This window comes from Diuraphis noxia, unplaced genomic scaffold, assembly GCF_037042655.1.
Source record: "Diuraphis noxia isolate RWA-SAM2 unplaced genomic scaffold, SU_Dnox_SAM2 contig0003, whole genome shotgun sequence".
Taxonomy (NCBI): domain Eukaryota; kingdom Metazoa; phylum Arthropoda; class Insecta; order Hemiptera; family Aphididae; genus Diuraphis; species Diuraphis noxia.
This window is the reverse complement of record NW_028301713.1, coordinates 67,534,250-67,560,156: the sequence shown is the minus strand read 5'-3', so window position 1 is coordinate 67,560,156 and position 25,907 is coordinate 67,534,250. Positions and strand designations below refer to the sequence as shown.

Genomic DNA, 25,907 nt, shown 5'->3' with positions numbered 1-25,907 from the left:
ATAATCACTATTATTTGGTTTCCTTTTCCGTGTAGTCACTAATTGTAAATGTACGCGACGCCTCTCGAAACTGTGACACACAGTTTGAATTATTCTCAGTGATAATGTATTACATAATACTCTACTTACAATAATACTCAAATATATAGTTAAGAACCAAATTCAAAATCACACAATTTATTTAATATAAATGTTGCGTGTCATCGATATCATAGTAAAATGTAATTTTTCAGCTGGAAAAACGATTATTCACCGTTTCACGTAAAAAAATGATTTGAAAAACAAACTTTTTTTCATTGAGAAATTTTCATACTGTAAAAATACTACACAACAATATCATATTCATAACACAACAGTTCTCACTGTTCTCAGCTGTATATTAATGTACGACTAATCCTCATAACGTTTTTCTGAAACGTATTATACGTATATAATATTCTTCATGGTTTAAAAAATATTATATAAGCCCCTTTAAATAAGACGTACAAGTATAATATAAATATTTTTCCGGATTGTTCGATGTACCATCCCGTCCTAAAATATTTAAGACACTTAGGCATATATAATATATATATATAGAGAGAGAGCCACATTTCAACATATTAGTTATACTACGTAGGTTCAATAAAATATTAAAATATTGTGATGAGCGCAGGCATTCATTTTTCCCCAATATTTTGCGGTACATATTCCAACAATTGATCAAATTAGGAAAAAATAAATAACTATGCCATACATAAATCAACAGTTTAAAATTTAACATAAACTTATATTTTTATTGTTGTATTACCAGTTTTGTTTTATTTAACCGTTTTTTAGTTCTCTTAATTTATGAAAATGAAAATAAATGATTTTAATTTCACTAATAATAAATTGGATGTATTTACTTCAAAAACCTTCGAGACAAAAATATTACAGTCTTTTCAATCAATATCCCTCAGAACAATAACTAATGCGGCAACGTCTTGCGTTATGTTAAAGTAATCTTATCCTGCACAGAGACCTGATTATAATGACCATCCTTAAACAAGCATCATCTATATTCTACAACTTAAATCATAAAATACTACATCTTCATTTAAATCCTCTTATTTCCAATTTATCCTCTCTTGATCTAATAAATACCACTCGTCGTCGTCTAAAAAGAAAATGGTCCGAAGACCTTTTAACTTAATTATTACAGTAATAATGGGAGAAAAAATGAACTCGGATAAATGTTCTGTCATTATTTCTATTATTATTATATACATATACATATTTTCTTCGCAGAGTAATAATCAAACGATATTTTCTTTAACCATGCTACTTATTGTTATTTTAATTACTTTATTCACTTTATTCGAGTTTATTTATCGGATTAATTTAATGCATAATATTGATTGTACCTATTTAATTTTTAATGAAATAAAAATATAAAAAGGAATAAATCATTTTTTTAAAGTTTTTAGTTGATGGCATCATTATGGTAATATTATATTAGAATATAGTTTATACATTGCAAGAGTTATTTTCCAAGACAGTACATGTACATTATTTTAGATCGCGTTGCATATATGCATACACCATTAAGCACCTATATAATATTAGCATCGAAAATCAATTTGTATTTTGCGTAAAATAAGAAGTGTTTGGTTTATGATTGAAGTCATACTATTTTTATGAAATCTACCTATTTAAATATGATTATAAATGCCATATAGATAGCTACTTTATGTATATTATCATATGTATACAAAAATATTGAGATTACGAGATTCCCAACAATGTTATAATACAACGTTGACATTATATATTCAGGTTATTCTGGTTCAGTATCTATTCTCTGTTAACCTCCAACCTTTTACGGAAAACCTGTAGCCAACGAACGAGGTTCATTTATTTCAGGGGGTCGGGTATACACTTTATGCATTTAAAGTACTTTATATTTACCTATAACTATACACATGCAATATTATGTAGAAAATCTTAAAGAAGAAATCGGATTTATTCCTTCACGGATAAAAAAAAAAAATATCTTGGGCTTGGAAAAAAGTATTATTCCATTTTATACGTATACTTTTTTTACCGCCATAGCCATCATATTTCAGCTAGAATACCAACGTGGAAACTCAGAAAACAAGTGGACAACAGTTATTTAAAATCGTACCCATAACTTAACAACAGAAATATTTCAAGGGTTTGTTTTACAGTAATTAAAATACAGAACTTGCTCATTGTGTAGATGCCAATACAGTACGCGCTTTAATATGATAATATTTGAATTAATAAATTATCGCGGAGAAATTTAAAGTTTGATCAGGAGCCAAGAGAAAAAAATTGAAAAGTTTAATTATCTGAGACTAGTATTTTCTGGATTAATTCGCCAAACAAAGCTTATATGTGTGTGTAATATTATGTATATAATATATATATAGTCCGATACGAACAACATAATCCATTGTATTATGTAGTATTATATACCTAATTTATTGTTCTTCCGCGATTTTTCATCGAGTAAAAGTTAAAAGTTCAATAAATTACCCTTTTGAAATTACATTAAAGAATTATAAATTATAATCTTATAGATATTAAATTCGCATAAAACAGCAATATTTCACGTTAATCGAATACTAATGAGGAATGACATACTAAATCTAACAGTTAATCAAGAGTGTGTGCTTCGAAAACTGTACCGGATTTTATTGTTTTATTACAAAATATGATGTATAGTATAATGTTATAATAATTATACAACTTATAATGTTTACAATTCAGATTTTAGGTAAGTACAATTTAAATTTTGGTAAAAATTTTTTGCCGCATCAACGAAAGCGAATACTTGAATAAATTAGGTCTACGTCGCTCCGAGAGACATAAGAACTTTAATTGGATTCTTCGATTAGCAATTTCACTAAGCTAATGCGACTTTTATTCGAACTTGAAACTGCTAAAAGTTATTGTATCATACATGCGTAGTTTGTCAATCGTGAACATAATATATACACGTGTTTATATCATACAATATTATAATTTATATTACCTACAATTGTATGAGACTTATAGTTAAGTTATAACGAAGTTACCGAATTGCGTGTATATGTATTGAAAGATCAGTGACGGGCCTAGGATTTTGTTTTTGTTTTTTTTTTTTGGGGGGGGGAGCGCTCAATATTTTTTTACATCAGTACAAGATGTGACATTAAAGCAGCTTTCACGGTTGACTTATAAATAAAAAGTATAATAAAATTAAATATTAAGTATCAAAACAAAATCAGAAACCTGAATTTTTCGTGAATCGTGATTATAAGTTTACGTAACGGTTATATTTCTACATATCTTATGGGCCGAGGGGGCGAGCTCAGGCTCCTCTGACCCCCCCCCCCCTTAAATCCGCCACTGTAGAATATCATGCGATGTAACTTTTACGAGTACACGTAGTATATTTAAAACGAATCTATGTTTCTAACTATGGCTGAAGGTCTAAAAATGTCTCGTTACCAATTAATAGTTGACAACATATTATAAATGTTAGGTTTATATAGTAGGTATTCATACTACTATCATACGGTAAGACGGTATTGACTCAAAAGTCAATAAACCCAATAATCTAATAAGATATAAAATAAAATGTTCCACCATTCTGGATTAAAAATGTATTAGATGTGCAGGTACATTTTAAAATTGTTATTGCTGAAACTAATATTTTTATTAAGTATAGGTGCACTAAGTTGACATAAAGAAAAACAACATAATATTTTATACACAATTATCATAATTAAATATTAATAACATATTCAACTTTACTTTCAATAAAAATTAAATCGACCTATTGTAATACTAAAAGTAAAATAATTTTTAATTTAATAGCAATACTATCAAAAAAATATAATAATAACATGAAATATACTTCATAATTTTATTGATGTAGGCTGATAGACCGTCCCAGCTCTGAATCGTTTATAGTATATACAATTATTTTATGTACCTATACATATTATACATTCCATTGAAATAAAATGTAGCACACCCATTACACTCAACACTTTCTGTATAGAATCACTACTTAGCAGATTGAAACTTATTGTCCCACCTATTCTTGTAGTTCTCTATATTATTTTAAAAAATACTGAGAAATTTCTACTTTTGACCCACGATAATCAGTACAAACTAAACCCATTTTTTTTACCGCAGAAAGCTCCCTCGGTGTTAATGATCCGAGAATTTTTCTTACTGCAAAAAAAAAACGTGTCTTTGGGCGGAAAAATTAAGAAGCTAAAAAAAAAACAACACACACTTACACGATTATAAAATCAATAGGTATATTACTCACATTCGTCGTTTCGCTCAAAAACTAAAACCTTTAAACTCAATATATTATTTTTATTTAAAAAAAAAGTCGCGAAAGAGTAAGTTATTCTTGCGGTAAAATATTATTCTGGATATCACACGGAAAAATCTTGCGCATTCTTAAAGCATAATTGTACGATATAATATTATTAAGTGATGTTATTCCGTGGCGATAAACGTAATATCTACCATTATGTACGTTGAACCCGGACGACTAACGACGCGTATGTTCACGTGATCGGAGTTCTGAAAGCGACGATTTTTATCGCGCGACAACCACTCCGATGTGAATCGTAAACCACCGAGACATGTGCACAGTGCACGCGAACCGCGCGCGTTTCACCCGCCATAATTATTAATGTTCTCGGTGGCGGGGGGGAGTGTTTCCACGTGTTTAGAGATGGTCGTATATCACCCTAGTTGGTCGCTAGAGTGCGGGTTAGTCCAACCCAACGTAATATTATTTCATTGTACATGCTGTATGTAATATGTACTACACTTACTTCCGGGCTGGGTTTCGTTTTCGAGTGTGTTCCCATATTATTATCCGGTCTTGAAACAACTGAGAGTACTGCTGTACCTAACAGTGTTTCACGAAGTATTTATATTTTATAATTACAGGTAATCAGTTAGGTACTCATCAAATTTTTCGAGGGTATAGGTAGGTACCAGAGTCCAGAAGCACCTACTGGCTACTAATAAGACGATCTTAACAATATTTTAATGATACATTTTAGGGTGGTAAAAAAAATATCTTTTATATTTTCTGCTATTATACCAATACTTCAAGAGTTCCACTATGGCCTTGATATAGTTCTGGTCCTTGAAGTCTCATTTTCACGGAGTCCCATCATACATAGGTAAAGATATTTGATTCCTAGAAAAAATGTTTAAGTAATAATACTATTATCGTCCGGTCTGCTAGATATATACGTGTGCCTAGGGCCTAACCAGTCTCGTGTCATCATTTATGCAGCTCCGTGTAATGTTCCCAGGCCATAGGTATAGTGAAATAATTTATATCATTAATATTTTATTTCAATATAATATTATATACATTAAATTGCACTCTGTATATTAGTATTAGTATATTTAAGTCGTAGTGTAATGTACTCTTGTTGAATATTATTCCAACATCAAAATTCTCTGTTTGAATATAAAGCCATAGGCGTGCGCACAGGAGGAGGGCCGGGTGGGCCACGGCCCCCTCTGCGGCCTCTGGCTTTTTCTTTAATAAATGCATAGATATGTATATTATACTAGACAGCGAACATTTTTAGATTTTACAAAAAAAAAGTAAAGCCAGTTTTAATCTAATAGTATAAATAAAATATAAATGTGATTAAGTTATTATTTTATTTATTAATCAATTATCATCACACAAGAATCTTTAGTTCGCACCTTTTAAGGCCCCCCCCTGCGGTCAAATTCTGCGCATGCCTGTGTATAAAGCGATGATGATAATATACTATATTCCACCGTTTGTTATGGGTCTGTCACCAATGATATGTGACTATTGTGACCAGTAATAGACAACGTCATAACAGTTACCATAATATTAATTATTAATACATATAATGTTAAAACGGTGTAGGCGTCGGGTAACGAATCTGCGGAAACAAATCATCAAGATATTAATATAATATCAAAAATCTAATTTATAATATGCTAAAAAAAAAATTCTATGTCGTCAAAAATATTAATATGAAATTGATAAAGTTAATATTTAAATCGATTTATGTAATAACATATATACCCTCCCCCCCAAGCATATACATACCATTTATTTGCGAGTGTTGTATGTGATGTATATGCTTATTATATTACGGTCTCAAGTAGTTTCGTTGTTGACCCATCGAAAAAAACTACCCCGGGGAGGACTCTTTTTTTAGTCACATTTTTTAAGTGTGCACTGCAGTTCTGACACTAAGGACATACCGTCACTTGACACGACTACCGACGCTTTCGCTGAAAACCCTAAGCATACACAATATCACGAGCGATGATACTTATGCTCAGGTATATCATAATATACATACATATATATAGTATTCGTGGGTACGTGTTTTTGCTCCAAATCCTTTGGTACATTTTTTTATTGAACGTGACGTGTCTGTCTAACAATTCTTCTGCATACGATTCTACTAATTACATATAATACTGCATTATTATTACACAACGTCACTGATTCTGTCACCATCATACACGAGGATGAGTAACAATATATTATTATACAGCCTGATTCACCACCTGAAAATACTCGCACTCATTCGAAATCTAATTTTTGAAATTTTATATATACCTACTTAAAGACCGTATTTTTTTAATAGTTGAGATTTGTTGTATTGCGTAGGTCCTTAAAGAGTGCGTTCTATGCAAGGGCGTCCTCAGGGGGGGGGGGGCAAAGGGGCCATTGCCCCTACTCCAATATTTTAAAACTATTGTTAATTTAATGCCACGCATGTTAAAGACATTGTTAAAAAGCAAAAACAAAAATTATTGAAGACGTTATACAATATCATTTTGTATGTAACCAAGACGCATATAACTTTTATTTGATAATCAATATAAGTATAATTAATTTGTAACATCTACATTAACATGTATTCAAAAAATATTAATATTGTATTGTAAACCTACACGTATAAAGGACTAATGTTGTAATGACATATTGTTGTTTTTTTTTCTATTTAGGTTATGCTATTTTTGAATGAAGACACTAGAAATATATTAAAATTTAAAATAATCTTTTTGATTTGGTTTTAGAATTTTAATCTTGCCCCGGGTGGGATTTTATCCTGCGGGCGTGCTTGGTTCTGTTGGAAATGGGGATGCTAATTCCTTTTTTGAAGCTTTCCAAACAAACAATATTTCATGTATAATGAAATATTTCTGAGAATCGAAAATAAAATTAAAAAGATATAAGACAAGAAGGATATGTATATAGGTATCCTTTGTTTCTTAATTGATTTAAAAATCAAATCTATTAGCATAATAGCATTTTAAATAGGTATGTAATGACTAATAAGAACATAACTATAAACAAATTATTCATACTATTTTATTTTATTTTTTTATATACTATCCACTATCCAGATGCGAGATGCCCGGACTAGTATGACTCTTTGATATCTTCATGTTTAATTGAATCTCTTATCTAAATTATATGTACATAAGCATATTATTATATCTTAGCATTTAGCATAATATTATCCTTGGTATGCATTATATTTAACGACTTGGAAACTATTCGTTTGATTTAGGGACAATAAAATTTTCAAAAAAAAATATTTGCTAAATAATTTGAAGTTAAAATAAAGATTATTTCTCATTTGAAAATTAGAATACGATATCGTCACAAGACTACAAAAAAAAAAAAAAAAAATTCAAACATTCAAATATACGATATTTAAGTATTTAAAAAATGTCCATTTAATAATCAGATTTTGAATAACTGCATTTAAGAAGAAAAAAATGGAGTAGGCATGCTTGATTAATCACTCTGTACATTGTTTGTAGACTAAACGCGCCTATAAAAACTTTAAGTGATTTATTGGGAATTCTTATTTGATTGCCACGGTATTATTACCCTTGCGATTCCAGCAAACTACCTTTCGACAGTGCTCGGAACGCCTCGTGAATATAAAAATATTAATTAGAGGTCGACATTTAAATACAATATAGACAGTAGGACTTAAACACGCTCGGAGATAAAAAAAAAAATATGTAGTACCTGCTTACAACATTCGTTTCATGTTTTGATATAGTATAGTGTTATGTTCAGACCCAAAAGTGGACTGAAAAACAATTCTATGTGCCACGTTAAACAAACCATTCAAAGTAGCACCGTGTATCTAGTTATGCGACGACCTGTGGCAGGATGAGTGAGTGAGTGGGGAGGGGACGTGATTCCAAAACTAATTAATTTTTAGGGGCTACGCAAACAAATATTTAGCCCCCAGTACTTTAAATTGTAGGCCGTGACCAAACGCCAGTCGTAATTATACGTATTAAAAGAAAACACACTATTAAACCATTATTTATATTGTCTCCGTTTTATAAACGGGGTAATAAAATATAAATAAATGATACATGTACTGTTTGTAATATATTATAATTCGAAGAAATTATAACACGGTAGTATGAAGTATGAAGCTTATGTATTACAAGAACTGACAAGACATTCTTGACAATTGATTGTTTGTTTGTTGCTTTTTTTTTTATTTGATAATCATCCGTTAAATAATTTACAGTATATAGAAAAACAAAGGAGTTCTTATTTGAAAAAAAGAAGTTTTTATATCTTCCACCGCGGACACTTTTTAAGTAAGTAGTAAGTATTTTGAAATCTCAAGAATTTGAAAATTTGGCGATTGTAAAAAGGAAGTAAAATAGAGGGCAAGAGTGGTTGGTCAATCTCTCAACATCTATATTGTATCACAACGATTATCGACGTATATGTACTAAATAGTGGTACCTAAGTAGGTTCGTATAAAGCTAGAACGCTAAAAAATCTACTTTAAAAAACGAAATAGGATTATTCATATTAAATTTGGTTTATTTGATATTAATAATATTATTACAAATAATAATTGTAAATTTGTACCTAAGAATTTAATTTTCTTTATGCATTAAATGCTTAAAATATCATAATTTTGTGATTTAAATGTGATAAAATTAAATTCCATGCTTGTAAAATAACGTATACATTCTCGATGATAAAAAATAAAAAAGTTAACTGTTAGAGTCAAACATACAAATTTTCAAACTGTGAATTGGTAGTCGAGAACCACTGTTTGATCAGAAGGTACACTTGATGTATTTCTCTCGGTCAGCAGGTGCACGTCAGCCAATTCCAGTTTTTCGGTAAGTATTTCGTTGTAAAAGTTGTTGTTTTTTTAGCACCGTCTGTTTTATTACATGCAGTAAATGCAGATTACTCCACGCTGGCTGATGACGCGATTTGTTTTTGACAAGGTTTTGATATGGGTACGCACGGAACTCTGGTGGACTCCTCTCTGTGTCGGGCTCAAAACTCCAGTGCCAAATTCACAAGAGACCGAACTCCGAGGAGGAATTATTGCAACAGAATTTCTAAATTAATCACAATCGTCTGTCCACCGCCCAGAGTTTCGACCGAACTTTAGTCCATCTCGTCATCGTAATATTCCCCAACTTGCGCCACTTGTACAAATCACCCCCCCCCCATGACGATAATGCTGCGCACGCATCACTTCATCATGACGAAACTGTATTATAAAATTATAAGTAGGTCACTCATCGTACGATGGGTAGTGTTATACATAAGTAATAAGTTATATTTAATCAAGTTTTTTACCCGTTGCTATACCTGCACACCGATGATTTGCATGATTTTCGGATTTAAAGCGATATTAGGATCATGGCACTATAATTTAATACGAATGTCTCTTCGCAGGAAAAATTTTTTGTTGGATCCATATCCGTGACGTTACTGCTATCTATTCACATCGCTGTGATACTATTCTGTATTATCAGCAATACAATAATTTTGATAGCAATATTGCCAATATTGAATATAATAAGATTCGTTGTCCTTTTGAATAATTTAAATAATTTTTTTATTTACTTATTATTAATTAATTATTAAAATGTTTGAATGTGAAGTTTGCGATTCAAAGTATAATACTATATCCGATTTAAATAAGCACCATAGGATTAAACATAAAAATATACCTAAAATAAAACCTGTTAAAAATAACATAATATATTTTTGTAATGATTGTGAAGATTCATTTGATTTAAATGCAAATTTCAGCATACTTATAAATCATCACAATCGATCTGACATATTAATGTATATAGTAACAGTATGTCGATGTACTTAAGCTTGGGTCAAGGACTGGTACACACATGATTTTGAAAATACAGTGAAAACTCTTTATAACGAAACTCGTTACAACGAAAAACTCTATATTACATAAATAACATAAAGTTAACTGATAATGGTTGGTTTGATTTAAAACCTATTAATTGCTCTCTATTACGAAAACTCTCAATAACGAAAGAAATCACATGGTCCCTTCACATTCGTTATACAGAGTTTTCACTGTATTAGAAATGATTATTGTTGTTGTAAATATTTGAATCTAACCGGAAATATTTATAGTGTAAAAATTTAAACCATAAAATATAGTTCATAACTATTTACCTATAATTATCTGATGTATGGCATTCGCACGAGTAAAATAAAACCAACGTGGAATCGTTTTATAATTTAAAGACAATTATAAGGTATCTTATTATTAGCATAATATACCTAAACTCTTACCTGAATTTATAATATTAAAATACTAGCTACGAATATAATATAGTTTATACGTACTAATGTACAATTTTACAATAACAACAAAAAAGATATACCTACCTAATAAGTTAACACTATAATTTGTACCAAACTTTCTACTCTTATTTTTTATTCGATTTCAGGAACAGGAATATGAAACTTCAAAAGTACAAAACGAATTTTAGACAAACTTACTAGGTACCTGTATACCTGTGATAATATTGCATTAAAATACATCAATATACAAGCTCGGAGCTCTTGTAGTTGACTCTTAACTCGTTTTTGAACTTCTGTTGGTACATGGAATAAATTTCATTATTTCAATATGGCATGGCCATAAAGCAAATGAACTTTAAAAAAAAATGTATATATATAATATATATTCTATTTTAAATATTATAATAGTGATATTGGTATTAATAAGCATATATATTTTAACTTTGAAAACAAATATTTAAAATATAAAATAGGTTTAATCATTTAGAAATCCCATCTTAAACTCATTAAATTATCTTTAAATAGTGGACAAACCTTTAATAAAGATGAATTAATTACTTACTCAGGTATAAATGTATAATACGGGATGTGAAATAGTCGATACTAATTTGAGTGATCCAAAGGAAATCTTGATTTATATAAATTGCTGTAACAAAATTATAAAAATAATAATGTTAGATTTAAGTACCAATTATTGTGTATTTATTAGATTCATTATACATTTATAACTTGGTCCAAGGTCCAACAAAAAACGTTTTAGAGATCTATAATTTAAGCTTTGTAACAAAATATTATTTCGAATATGACTACAGTAGGTACACGTAATCTTATTAATAAATCTTATAAATAACTTCAAACAATTGGCTTAAATATAGTTATATTTTAAAAATAAATATTGTTTATTATTGGGTTTATCGGGTTTGAATACTTCAAAATCTTTGACGTTAAATGGTAACCTATTGAAATTAATATAACTAAATATAATACGTATTTTAATAAATCATTAATTGCGTTCAATGGCCACAATTGCTGCGGACTGTTTTTTTTTAAATAATAAAATATATGTATGTAAATTATTAATGTCACTGAATACTGATATAGGTAATATCATTGATTATAAATAGTATTTATAATTATATTAACCTAAAAAATTTTTAAATTCGATATAATAGCTAGGTTTAGCCTTAAAATTAATATATTATTATTTCCTTCTCGTTAATTTTGAAAAATAAAGAATTTGAACGTTACTATAATAGATTCTTAATAGATTTAAAATAAAATTGTTCTATGCGCGTGTTTGCTGATGTAACATGTGCGATTTTTCTATATTATTATTATTATTATTATTATATCATTAAATTAATTTTACATTATAATCTCAGTGGAATGTAATTCGTTTACATTTACGTTAAGCTATCGGAAAATATATTATTATGTAAATTATTGTTAAGCGCGGTTTTGAATAATATGCTTTATATTAATCAAAATTAAATGTGCTTCTTTTTGTTTTTAGGAATTGAATTCCATAAAGCTAAAGAAACAAAACAATTAAGCGGCTGCTAAATTTTGTATATTTTTGCGTAAGCATAACAATGTTTCGAACTTATGTTATTATACAAGAATATAATAAAACGTGTTACTCTCGGACTGTTGCAATTGGGCAAAGCATATTATTGAAATAAGTTTACAGTGGCCAAGTTTGTTCTGTTTTATTATTATGTAAGACGTCTTAAAGTCGGTTATGGCACCATTTTTGTTTTTATTTTATAGTGTAATAGTATGTTTTATAATAATGCAAACATATTTAATTAATTGTTAGTCATAAATTTAGTTTTTCGTGAGGTGACAGAATATTATTGTTATTGTTATTTTATTTTTCGTTCACTTGTAATATGAACTCAGTTCATCCGTATTCAAGCATAATAAATGTATGCTAATCGTATGAGTTTGTAATCTGTTTAATAAATATGTTCCTCTATATTGTATTCCTCGTTTGTTGCAATAAATTACACTATTATTATTATTATTATTATTCAAGAATTTTTCATAGGACAATTTTTCAACCTGCTAGTGATCATCGAAATACAACATTACGTTTATAAAAAAACGATTAATATAAATATCGAGTTAATCATGATAAAGTGCAATAATATATTTCACTTCAAATTGATAGTAGTGCAACCCGAAAGAGTGCACGGGGTTCAAATGTAAAAAAAAAAGTAATGCTTTATGCACATTATGTGGGTCAATGTAAATCCATTCGGTGTTTTTTTAAAAATTCGATTTCAGTATTAGGTACCTAAGATGTACCGTTATTCATTTTTTGTCGGTTGAAACACACACCGGTTAGTCGCGGTAATACGTTTCGATTTGAAAACGATCAAGCATACCGTCATTATAGGTTTTTTATTTCGTAATACATATTTAAAAAAAAAATTGAGCAACAGCAATCTGTCGTCACGATATATAATAATAATATACCAAGCAATATCGTCAATGCCACGTGCCTTGGAAAACGAGTAAAATGTTTTTTCAATCGTTGAAATATTACGATTTCTATATAAATTGTTAAAATTTAATATCAAGATATAATATTGTATATTATACAATTTTATACAATTATACACTTGTGAGTGGTACTTCAAAAACCACATTATTATACAGAGTGCATGCCGTTTTTGTTCTCACGTTACAAAGCTGCTCCACCTGCCTTATGCCTAAACTTTAAAACTTATACCATGCACTATCATTGATGAAAACGTAACAAAATATAGCTCTACATACAATAGGTATAATATGACAATAAAAATTGCGCATTATGACAGTACCTACATGTATTATAATACTAATATACCATACGCGTCGACTGCGTCGAGATCTTTCTTCACCGTGTCCATAGACTTAAAAAAAAATAATAACAAAAACGAATACATCTTCAGTTATAAAATAAAGATATTTATGACGGATGAAATAGTTATACGTATAAATATTTATGTACTTAGTAAATAATTTAATTCTTAAAATGCTTTCAATTTATTGTTTTGATATCTATATCCCAATATAATATATTAATATGTTTATTACTAATATTATAAATAGGTGATACGACAGATATACTATTCATCAATTTTTCCACTTTCACGATGAATTTTTTTGAATTATGATTTTTAAAATTTTTAAATGTACTTAAACATCATATTTTCAAATTCTTGAGATTTTTCGTACAAAGGAATGTAAACTTTTGATTTTCCAAATTAAAAGCCAACTTTTTACAATAAATTATTTAGTGGATAATTTACAGTACAATTGGGAAAAAGCAGAAGTTTTTTCATCCACCAGAAAATCTTAAAGTACTAGTTAATACAAAACTAACGAAAAAATCCCAAGATTTTGAATATTAGTATTATTAAAGAGGAAAAAAAGTGAGTGTGTTTAGTGAATCAATTCTATTTATATTTTACGGTATAATATTATAATGTACTGCAGTAGTTGTACAGGGTTGTGTTTTGAGCGAACGTTGTTTGTCCTATACGATATTATATTCTCTATATTTTGATTTAATGATGCAAAACTCTTTGAAACGTTAGCATTTTAATTTATTATTCTATAATGTTTTAATTCGAACCAAACATGTAGCTGTCAGCTTAACGATGTTTCCAGCGTCTACCTTCTCGTCCTCATCTCGTCGTCGAATCTTCCTACAAGATAGTCTTTCCCTTCGTCTCGTCACTCAACCTCGTTATCTTCTTTAAAATATCGTTTCTATATGCACACACAGTTAAACTTTTTCTGTTTGTTCTTCACCGTGTACACAACACGTAGTGGTATTATACCTAACCACAATACCGGTTGCCACTCCTCCTGCTATAATGTCATCACTATGAATATGTAGTATAATACATTCATTCAAAGGAGGCGTAGTCGTTGTCATAGGCACAATTAGACACTTATATCTCGGGGAATTTATATTGAATATAATAAGCATAAGTCACAAAAATTGTTTTTTTTTTTTTTAAATGTAACATAAGATTGACAAGCTGTAGAACTTAGTAGAAGACTATACTAGGTACCTTAAATTTGTTAAATGCTTTGATTTGATATACATTTTAAGAAGTGTCTTGTAGCAATACCATTTTTTTTTAAAATAAAACTAACTTTTTTAGTGTAAATTCTTAAAATTATAAAACTGATTTTATACTAAAAATCTAAGTATAAAGATGGTCCTTAAATAGGTAGGTATATATTATTAAATTAGGTATATATTATATTAAAAATAATCCAATAAAATATGATAAAGGAAAAATGAAGTTTTACATGCATCATACTGCGGATAATTTATTTTAAATAATTATTGATGCGAATTAAAATGTATTGCAAGCAGTTAATAAATATATCGACTCAGTAGAGAGATGTACAGAAAATGTCCACACGTTAGGCTAATATGGAAAAAATATTAGGGCTACAGCGAACGATTCTGGAAATAAAACAAGTAACTTGAAAAAGTCGTTAATGATATGCAGTCGGACGTTTGAAAGCGAATCATCAAAATCTTCTATGAGCACAAGCTTTAATACGGAACCTCCTTAGATTAGGTCATATTCCAGGGTGTTATTCGTCATATGTAAATCGGAATAAACGAAAAACATTCATGACGCACATAAAAAACAAATAATTTTTGAAAAATGTGCCTATGGAACTTTATTGCGTTTTCTAATTCGGCACTATTTACCAGAAATCCTGCGTATATTATCACGATTACTATCCGTCTAGATCGTCTACTGCCACCACTACTGCGACCTTACTCAAATTTGGTCCTAGTGGTGCCCATAATATGGTTTTTTTCATACTGCTGCTGGCGCACGCCATACAATAATAATGTGTATTTAAAACAACCTTTTCTTACGGATTAAATTATATATATATATGGGACATGGGTATATTATATTAAATCATACTCAGTAGGTCTATACTTTATAGCTTATACAATAATACAGATCCCCAGGCCAAAGCTCAATATTATATTACCAGGATTACCACTCCGTCCCGTCCGTAACCACGGTTCATCGTCACTGTTTATACAAAGGACGTCGTCATTTTATAGTTTAGATTTCCTCTTCAACTGAGACTGCGAAGGTCCACTGTCCCGGCGTAATAATAATATTGATAACAGTACGCTTTATCATTTATACATATACCATAGTTTACTGTAATTGTACCGGGCATTTTCGATTTGGAATGATAATATAAAAAAAAAAATGTGTAAAAAAAAAATAGAAAAAACATTTATTATTTTTTCATCTGGTCCGAATATTAATAATATCGAACATTGGTCTGGCCATTTATCATCACTAATAAAGTAATAAATAATGACATTATATTATACACCTGTCACCAGCACTTTTTGTTTTTTAAGTAGCTGAACAAAATCGTATTTTTATTTTATTTTATTTTTTTACTGTAAGAAACTGTTAACCATAATAAGCATATTTTGTCTCCATAATTTATTGATGTGTTAGAAACTTCGTTTTATGTGTGTGAATGCAGGTAATTAGCTATTTAGGTACCAACTATTATCTCATATAAGCTCCTTGCGCATAATAGATTCAAAATAAATGTAACATTTTTAAAATTTCTTATAATTTAAACTTGACTCTAAATTTAGAAAAATGTGTTTAATTTTTTGTTTATTCAAATGGTTAGTTGGTCTTATAATACAGTATATATTACTTTAAAACAATTTCCCGAATACTGTATTATAACGCAGATATATTTTTATAAACTCATATTATAATATAAATATAGCTTTACGACCTACCTACTGCTGTAGTTAATGTTCACGTTAATAATATATACTTTAGCTCAGTTTAATATTTTTTAAATTTATTTTAGTAAATATCTAGGGTTACTTTCATTATACTTTATAAATCATTTCGACTATCTGAAGCCCAGAGTGTTAACATTATTTTTATAATACCTATTTATATATCAACATTTAGATCATTTAAACGCACAAACAGTAATGTTAAACCATATATAATTAAAATATTAAATATTTATACGATTAATCAAAGTCATACGGACTACAGTCTATAGGACAAATATAGCGTAGTGTAATTTAAGTTTTTTTTTTAAAATTATGTTACCAATTTAAAATGTATTACACATAATTAACATTTTCAAAATATAAATACAACACATCCTACTCGTGTTCCGAATTTAACAAATAGGTAATGTTTTTTTTATTATACAGCCAACTTGCTAACTACAGGTCAATAAAGGTAGTATTTTAATGCATCCAACAAAATTTAAATTTAAAATTCTTATAATACCTATATATATATAAAAATTAGGTTTTAAAAAACAACAGACTTTTTGCCTCGTTTTAAGAAAAAAATTCCTAATACTAATATCTCTCGTGCGTCCATTAATCTGCTATATATAATATATATCGGCATTTTAATTCAAACATATTATGTTTTATAGTCCAAAATAACTATTTAGGTATTTATTGGAATCTAAGAATATATTTTTAAAGCACCGTTAGTTGAGTTTTATTAAAACATTTCGATTTAAATACAATTGTATTCAATCAGTTTCGTTGAAAGTTAAGTAGGTATGCATATAATGCGTTTCATGAAAAACACCTTAAAAATTACTCACTTTGATCGTTATTAGCGTCAATCTTTTTTGGACCAAGCAAAACGCTAAGGAAAAGGAATAAAATAAACCATTCCCTTTCCACAGAGTTTTGCGTTTAATGGTGTTGGCTGCAAGATGTGATACAGGAAACTTCATTTAGACGATTAATGATAGCGTCGAAAAGTAGGGAATACAATTTATGATTAGTCTTTTGTCAGTTTAGTAGGTACCTAAAGAATAGAGATTATGTTTTACGGGTGAGCTTCCAATCGATTACCTAAACTGGTGATGCTTTTTCAACCTTTCGTGACTTGTAAAAATGTCTGTAAAATAAACAGGTGAAAATCCAATTAAATTAAATTTTTCCGTACCCAAGCGATAATATAATATCTGCAATTGTGCACATGACACAATATTATTACGATTATTATGATTAATCAAACAGGCGATTTTTTTGAAACCAGTCATGACTTGTAAAAATATTTGTGAATCAAACAATCACCAATCCAACAACTACATTTCATTGATACATGACCATTCGTATGTATAATATTAATGTAGTTTCTATAAAATATATCATTATGAAACAGAAACCGGTGAAGAATAACCACGCAAGAAGAACATGAATATCAAAGACAGCGTTGTATGAGAGAGAACTTTTCAAAACTTAAATGTTGTGCCGCTAAGAGGATGTCAGCGTACTACATTTGTTTTCTCAGCTCTCTGACGTGCAACTCGTCAAATTTTCGTTCAACATAACAAACCTTATGTTATCAGGTTTAGTATTACAGTGAATTGAACTATTATAACTTAAAGTTTAGAATGTCACCTGTGTTCTTACGGTATTTAAATTTTAAATCAAAATACTATGAGAATTCCTAAATTGCAACATTTTACGTGAATACTCATAATAATATGTATATAAAAAAAAATATTGTAAAATGCACTATTGTAAAAATACACATAATGTTCTAAACATTATGTTTTATAGTAGGTCAACTCACTATCTAATACTAAAGCGAACAACATGAGGTTGATTTTGCTAAACGCACATTGTAAGTTGCTAGGGTCAAAAAAATAAATAGTGTGCTGACATCATATTAATGATAATAACATGAACTTTGAAAAAGCGTTGTAATTTATTACAAAATATTGTACATCCTCATGTTTTATTTAAGGTGCATTACATTTGGGTATGACCGTATAAGAATGATTAAACATTGTTACAATATTTCACTAAGTTTCATAATTGTATAGACCTACTTATAGTATATAGATCCTATCTGATATTTATGTTTTTCTGAGATTCACTAGATTACATAAATTGGTTCTTAATTTCATATACTACTTATACTAAACAGCGATTTTTACATTCGTCTTCATTTTATTTCTCACCAAATTGATATCGACGCATTTTGTACAACTATCGTGATAATAGTTATTGATAGTTGCATACCTTTTCTTTTGAAACACTAAATAACTATAAGTAGATAATAATATATTTGTAAATATTAAATACTTTGTATACAATTATATTACAACTACATATTTGTTATAATGTACATTCCCATAAGCTACTGGATCGAGGAAATAAAGTTAAATTTACATTTACTAGTGTGCGTTGCATAACATCACGCTTAATCAATAAACGAATTTATAAAATCGGATTACAATTTTTTACAACTTAATGGAAAGTCATCAATTGGTTTGGTTTGGAAAACTAATGAAATAGTGACTAAACTACTAAAAAACTCGAATTTATATTGTTGCTTCAATTCTTTAGAGGATCTTTCGGTTCCTTTAGAATAAAATCCTTCCGTTGATTCCGACAGTAGGTACATATATGATATACGTAGATACATAAATATTCCAATAATTGACATACCTATTATGAGGTTTTTTGGTTTCTCATATCTTTAAGCACTACCTATGGGCTATGAGAGCTTTCTTAATTGAAATTGAATTGAATTGAATTGAATTGAAGCAAAAAAATTGAATACCTATTTAAAAAGAAAAAAACATAACATAATATTCTTTTTAGGCTCACACGATGCGTAAACCATATATTAATTCCTTTATCCGTGTGAAATTCGTGTACGAATTCCTAAAATCTTCCAGGAATACTCGCACTACACAATCAAACAAATAACGTGAATGTTCGACCAACGTACGAGTTAACTCAGTTAAATGTCACATATTATGATGATCTAAAATCCGGATACAACAAGATATACATAATATTTTGCTTACCATTTTACCAATAATAATAATCACGTAAAACATAATATACTCGTGCGAATGATTTATGATTATTGATTAGATTGTTTCCTCTGCAGTGTTACAGTATTACAGTCTATTTGACGCGTAAATATTGTATACGTTTTTTTTCTTATATAATTATATATCAGTGTATCACCGAAGAAATTTTCGGCAAGCGTAGACGAATATTTAGATAAATTATATATATTAGTATAATATTATGTTTGGTTGTAAATCGTAACGATAATATATTATACACTAACCGTTTGCACATAAACAAAATAAATACAAATACAAATGCGTATTCCTACACCAGCTATATATAATTCGTATTTTAATGTACTATTACGTGTAGATTTTTCTTTCTACATACCAACGTATCATAAACACAAATGTCACGTTTAAACATACATTATGTTAATTTTGCTCGTATGCAATATATGAATATTATAATATGATATTATAATGTACTTTTGTGTTTAGAACATTTGAATTATAAAATATATGTTATACTGCTATTATATTTTAAACGATTATTGCGAATGATCAATGATAACGTTAAAGGTTCAAGAGTTTTATAACTCTAGTAGATAATTTCATGATGGGCACGCATTGGGAAGGAGGGGAATGTATCCTATATTGCTATTCCCCCTCCCCCTGAACAAAAAATAATATGAACTTGTAGTTCAATAAAATATCATGACATTACCTAATTATGAAGGCGAATGGTTGTTTTTAAAATCACTTTAAGATATAAAATAAGTATATAAATACACATTGTTATAGTATATTATTAACATGACAGATAGGTTGTAGTCCGTAGGTTATACTTATATAAATATATTAGTGTTGAGTGTCATTTATCAATATAATTTTTTTAAATTTAAAATTTTTAATTATCATTTTAAAATAAAATAATTTTAAATTCAGAATGTTATAAATATGTTTGGAATAAAACGAAGAAATGTTCAGTTTTTATTTACCGATATCTAATAATTAGGGCAGAGGACTTAAAGCATTTTCATATTTGTTTTTCACATTCACAAAACTATCAGTGTACGATACAAATACATTTCATGCTTTCACAAAGCTTGTTTTGAAATTTATATAGCTATATTTATATAGCATATTTAAAGCTTTTTTAGAGCTACAAGTCCTCTGCCCTAATAATAATATATTTGATTTTATATTTTTTTCTACATTTATTAAACTGTTTATTTTTTTTTTATCAACAATATATTATTATACATATAACGATATATAATACAATATATATATATAACATGCATATTTACATTTATATATGCGAAAATAACATTAAATCATTATTATCTTACATTTGAGATTGTTTGATTTTACCCTCCTTAAAATTTTACCTATGGGCGCCCATGGGTATTATAAATTACAATGTTTGAATTTTGTTAAATAAAACTATTATTGTTATTTATTTTACAAAAATGTAAATCGTATTATTTCAGGAAATAATAAAGGATCGCAACTGTGTCACAGTCGTTTTCTTGACAAAATAGCACCACGAATATTATCACCACCATCGTATTCAACAGACAGGACCGTCCAACGTTTTTCGGAGCAAGGAGAAAACTAATGCGGTGGCCTGTCAATCGTCATAACGAGAAATGATTAAAAAAAAAAATGGTTACCAAGATTTTTAAAATGTTGGATATCAAACCGAACGAAGTCATTCGAATTTATTGTATCAGTGTTAATGTACCTAACTCAAAGTTTCAGTATTTAAGCCACAGATTTGCATGCAATTATAATACAAAAATATATATTTATACGACCAAACTGTGTTTTTGAAATTTTTTAAGAGGTCCTTTGAAATTTTCACAAAAAACTGTGTTTGGAAAAATATTCCTTCCTCCACTGAACGTTTATATTGATTAGCTAGTGGTATACTTAAAATAATATAAACTAAATGTGGTACAACGTACTCAACACTCCTCTCTGTAATGAGTATGGAACTTGAACATTATTAACTTTTTCGATTTTGTGGAATTATAATGTTGGCCATATAAAGTATAATATACCAATAATTCATTAGTTTACTTTAGGTTTGTCACAAAATTTAAACTGCTTAATAATATATATTTTATTATCATGTACAATGCACATTATACTATTAAAACGTGTACGTATATCGTATAATGTTCTTGGAAACGTCAAAACTGATTTTAATACGATGATTCAAAGTAATCATTTTAACACCCTGGGGATACGATATATATTATGGATACATATAGGATACTATAGTCACGAACCATGCCGCATTTAAGTCATTTGACGTAAATGTATAATATTTATTTGTTTTAAACAATATCATAATTATAACGATAGCGATGCTTTGCAATTTTGTTTCTGGTGGAAATTCACTAGATTTCATTAGGATATTATTGAAAAAATAAATACAATGGCTTAGTTAGGAAGTTTATGATAGACGAGCCAGTTATTGATGTAAAATTGTAAATATACTTTAAAATTTCAATGTATTATTGTAACCTAAATAATTTATAAAATACTAAAAATAAAAGGTATGTAAATAAAACATTAGTTAGTAAATACCTACTTAAATTAAGTGTCAAAATGTATTACCTGCTCACTATACCAGCAGTATTGTTGTACAAGCAAACGTGACATATACTCGTATTGTTTTACCTAACTAGTAAAACTGAATTTATTTTTCGCAGATATTAATCCATTATTTATTTATTTTTTTTTCTAAATTAATTTTTAATCATCCATTTTAAATCGTATAGACTCTGATAATACTGTAAGCTATTATAGCTATTATATTATGTTATATGATTAGTGTTTTAGTTAGTGATATTTCATATTATACCTATAAACACGCAAATAATAACATAAACATTTATGAATTATAATTTATAATTACTATAAAATCACTGCTCAATAATAAACATAAACTGACTAATGTAATAATAAATTTAGGTACCCGTAACTGTAGTTATTGTAGTTGCAGTTATTCATAAATCATAATAATAGCAAAAATAAAAATTTTACTGCTTTATCGCCGATTGAAATATTTAAGAAAAAATCATAAATTATCCATTTACCACATAACATAATTAATTATTAATGTATGTAAAAGCTCGGGATGGGTAAGGAAATATTAAAAACTGTGGAAAATTCGAACGTCCGAATAAACTTTCCAATGACTTAAAATCTAACTCGGTAGACATTATCACATTATCTGGTATAGTATGCGTCTCTAGAGAAGCGTGTATTTTTAATGAAAAAAGAAACGCCATAGGTATTGAAACTGCAACGTCCCACTCAAACATAACTCTGTTCCTCGTAAAACAACAAATTATTTAATATTTAATTTTGGACACGTAAGTATAAGCATCTACAGTCCTTTTTAATCGTGTAAACATATGTTCGTTCTAATGCGTGTAGCTTTAATGACACTTCAAAAGATACGTTTTGTTATTACAATGCTGACGGAATTATACTAATAATAAGAGGCACACTTAACAAACATCCAATTATCATTGAGCAGTAACGAAAGTAACATGTAACTTGTTTTTATATAACTATAAACTAAATAGCGATATATTGGAAAACGTCAAGTATTATGATCTATAATACGAGTATAATGATCGTGTTGAAAATTAATTTTTAAAAACAAAGTTTGCCCCAAGCATGTTATACCTACGGAAGAATTTTGTAATACTTTTTACCATAACCTTATTTCAAAAATATATCATATTAAAAAACTTTCATGTATATACATTTTTTAGATATATATTATTAAAACTTAAGCTCTTGAGTTCTATTGATAAGTGATAACAATGCGGGAATATCTATAAAAATGATTCAAAATTCCGAAATCGTATAAAATGTGTAACTGTAGTTACAGACTTAGGTACAGTAGATCAATTTTTTTTTAATTTTTCGTATATCATCATCATATTCGGTAAAATTTAAATTATCTTTTTTATTTCTTCTAAAATATTCATAAACGACCAACTTTTTTGAAAAAAAGAACAGTAATTTATACGATAACCGCTGCAGTTTTAACTAATTTTATTATGTAATGTACCTAACTACCTACCTATATAAAATAAATAATATAAGACGTTTAATTACTAAAATACGCGCGAAACTATTAACTATAGTAATTAATAAAACTATTAAGTCGTTTAAGTGTCTAACTCAAAATTAATTGTGTTATAAATTTGTAACTTATAAAATTGTAAACATCAAAAGTTTATATCGTTTTATAAGCAAATACTTTTCATCGATATATTTTACAATACCTATATCTAATTTAGATAGAATACAATTTATCACTAAGTTAACTATAATATGTCACATGGATTTGCACCGACCGGACTTCAGTAAGCGAGTCGATACAATCGGGGGGGGGGGGGCTTGTAAGTAGTTGGGTGGATATCGGACTCTATTTACAATATTATATAGTTTTAAAGTTGGCCTATATTAGCTTGTACAATAATGGGGAAGGAACTGGCCGCCGTCAGTACAAGCTCGATATTCCGACGGCGAATCTGGTCCGGATAGGTCAACTTATATAAGTGCCGTGCCGAGGTTAGGTGGTGGCTTTGAAAAGGGCCGTTTTCAATTGCTGTTGCCGGGTGTTTTGATCGATCGAAATGAAATAATAAGTTTTAATGTTTTTTTCTCCATATGAAAGTCGATTAAATGTAGAATGGAAAAATATCAAAACAAACCATTCAAAATCTATATACCAGACTGCGCACTGAAAAAGTATATACTCGAGTTTTTTACCAGTAAAAAAATCATTTTTTGTTGAAAGAAATATAGTAATAACTATAGGTCTCGGCTTGGACTTAATAATGTGAACCTATTAAGTATCTACAATCGTTGAACCTCCTGTAGATAACCAATGAGATACTGTCAAGTGATACCAGTGGACACGTTATTTTATGTAAAATTCGTCTTGGTACCGCAAATAATAATATAATTACCAATGCATTAGTTCACATTTGTTAATAATATTATTCACCACAAATATAGATTCGCGGCTCGCGAGCTTGTCATATTATGACGTATTGTACTGTACTCAACAGTTTCGGGATTATCTGTTGAACATTGTTAAATCGTATAACTTGCAATCGTAGACGTTGTAATATAGAAAACGATACGGGAGTATAATATATTATAAATTTATAATATACGTACTCAGTCATTCATTCAGAGTTCAGACTACACAATAGTGAATATCAACAATATTCAGTAATATGCGTTATACAAATATAATATATAATATTTACGTACCCACGTAGGTACATTAAGTTTATTATCTGCTTGATCATATTAACGTGAAGTTTATTAGCTAAGCTAATAGTTTTTTGTTGAATTTCTATTTGCAAAATTACTTAGACCGCGTGAAAATATATTTTAAAAAAAATATTAAGTTTCAATCGGCATATTATAAGAAGATGAAATCAATGCTTTATTAGTGGAATATATGGGTTCCATTATAATTCTCGGGTTCTTATTAAATTAATAAACACAAATAAACAATAATTAACACTGAAGGTATTAAATAATAATGATTTAATAAAAATAAAGATTTTATAATAATTTTTTTAATTGGTATTGGTAAATTGGGTCCCAAATGACGCTTACTCGGTAAATTGAGTCCCGAGAAAAAACAGGTAGTAGATAAATTGATTCCCGAGAAAAAAGGTGCTTGCTTCGAACTAATTACTTTTTTATTCTGATCAAAATATCAATTGTACCTAATAATGAAAAACTATTATACTGTGGACTGTAGTATTGTTGTGCTATAGTAGGGCGATATTATACAATTTGAATTATTAGAATAATAGTATAGTTTTACTCAACTAAAAATACTCAGATTAAGAGAGACGGTACGATACATAATATTTATAATAAACATATTAAAAACAATTACTGAAATAATTAATAATTTTTGACCAGGTAACTATAAAGAGAACCTAAACTTTAAAAAATGTTAAGTAAACATGAAAGTTTGAGTTCACATGCCAGCTGCCTACTGTTCTAACTAAAATTAAGTTCAAGTTGTTTGTACTTACCAAATCTTTAACGAAATGTTTGTTCAGTATAAATTAAACAATAAGTATATGTAATTTATTATTATGAACTTGAATAATGGATGGAATATGTTTTTGCATTTATATTATAAAATGTATTTTATATGTAATGAAAATATAATAATATAATAACTATCATATTAAAACAATTTGTTGTATAATATTAACAATTATATCGAAAAACAAAATATCTCAAAAATCCTATAGCATATTGATTTATTATAATATTATTAGTATTAACATATTACTTAAATTTT

The 25,907-nt window shown here is 28.4% G+C and overlaps 2 protein-coding genes across 12 annotated transcripts in view; one reads left to right on the top strand and one right to left on the bottom strand.

The window, feature by feature from the left end:
• LOC107169549 (sphingosine-1-phosphate phosphatase 2-like) overlaps positions 1–21,192 on the top strand; it is an 88,644-nt gene extending 67,452 nt beyond the window's left edge. The window contains exon 6 of the mRNA XM_089222099.1: positions 21,025–21,192. Within this exon, the coding sequence (XP_089078225.1) occupies positions 21,025–21,152 (128 nt within the window). The 3' untranslated portion in view covers positions 21,153–21,192. The remainder of the gene's footprint in view (positions 1–21,024) is intronic.
• The window catches only part of LOC107168177 (uncharacterized), a 213,107-nt gene that overhangs the window by 44,077 nt on the left and 143,123 nt on the right, over positions 1–25,907 (bottom strand). For 5 of the 11 annotated variants that reach the window (XM_089222101.1, XM_089222100.1, XM_089222103.1 and 2 more), the window contains one exon: positions 11,211–11,294. The exons of 3 other annotated variants lie outside the window; for them this stretch is intronic. The gene's annotated coding sequence lies outside the window, so the exon portion shown is untranslated. Of the gene's footprint in view, positions 1–4,165; positions 4,252–4,277; positions 4,614–11,210; positions 11,295–25,907 lie in introns of those variants that run through there. 3 more of the 11 variants (XM_089222109.1, XM_089222108.1, XM_015519554.2) reach the window with 3 other exon arrangements.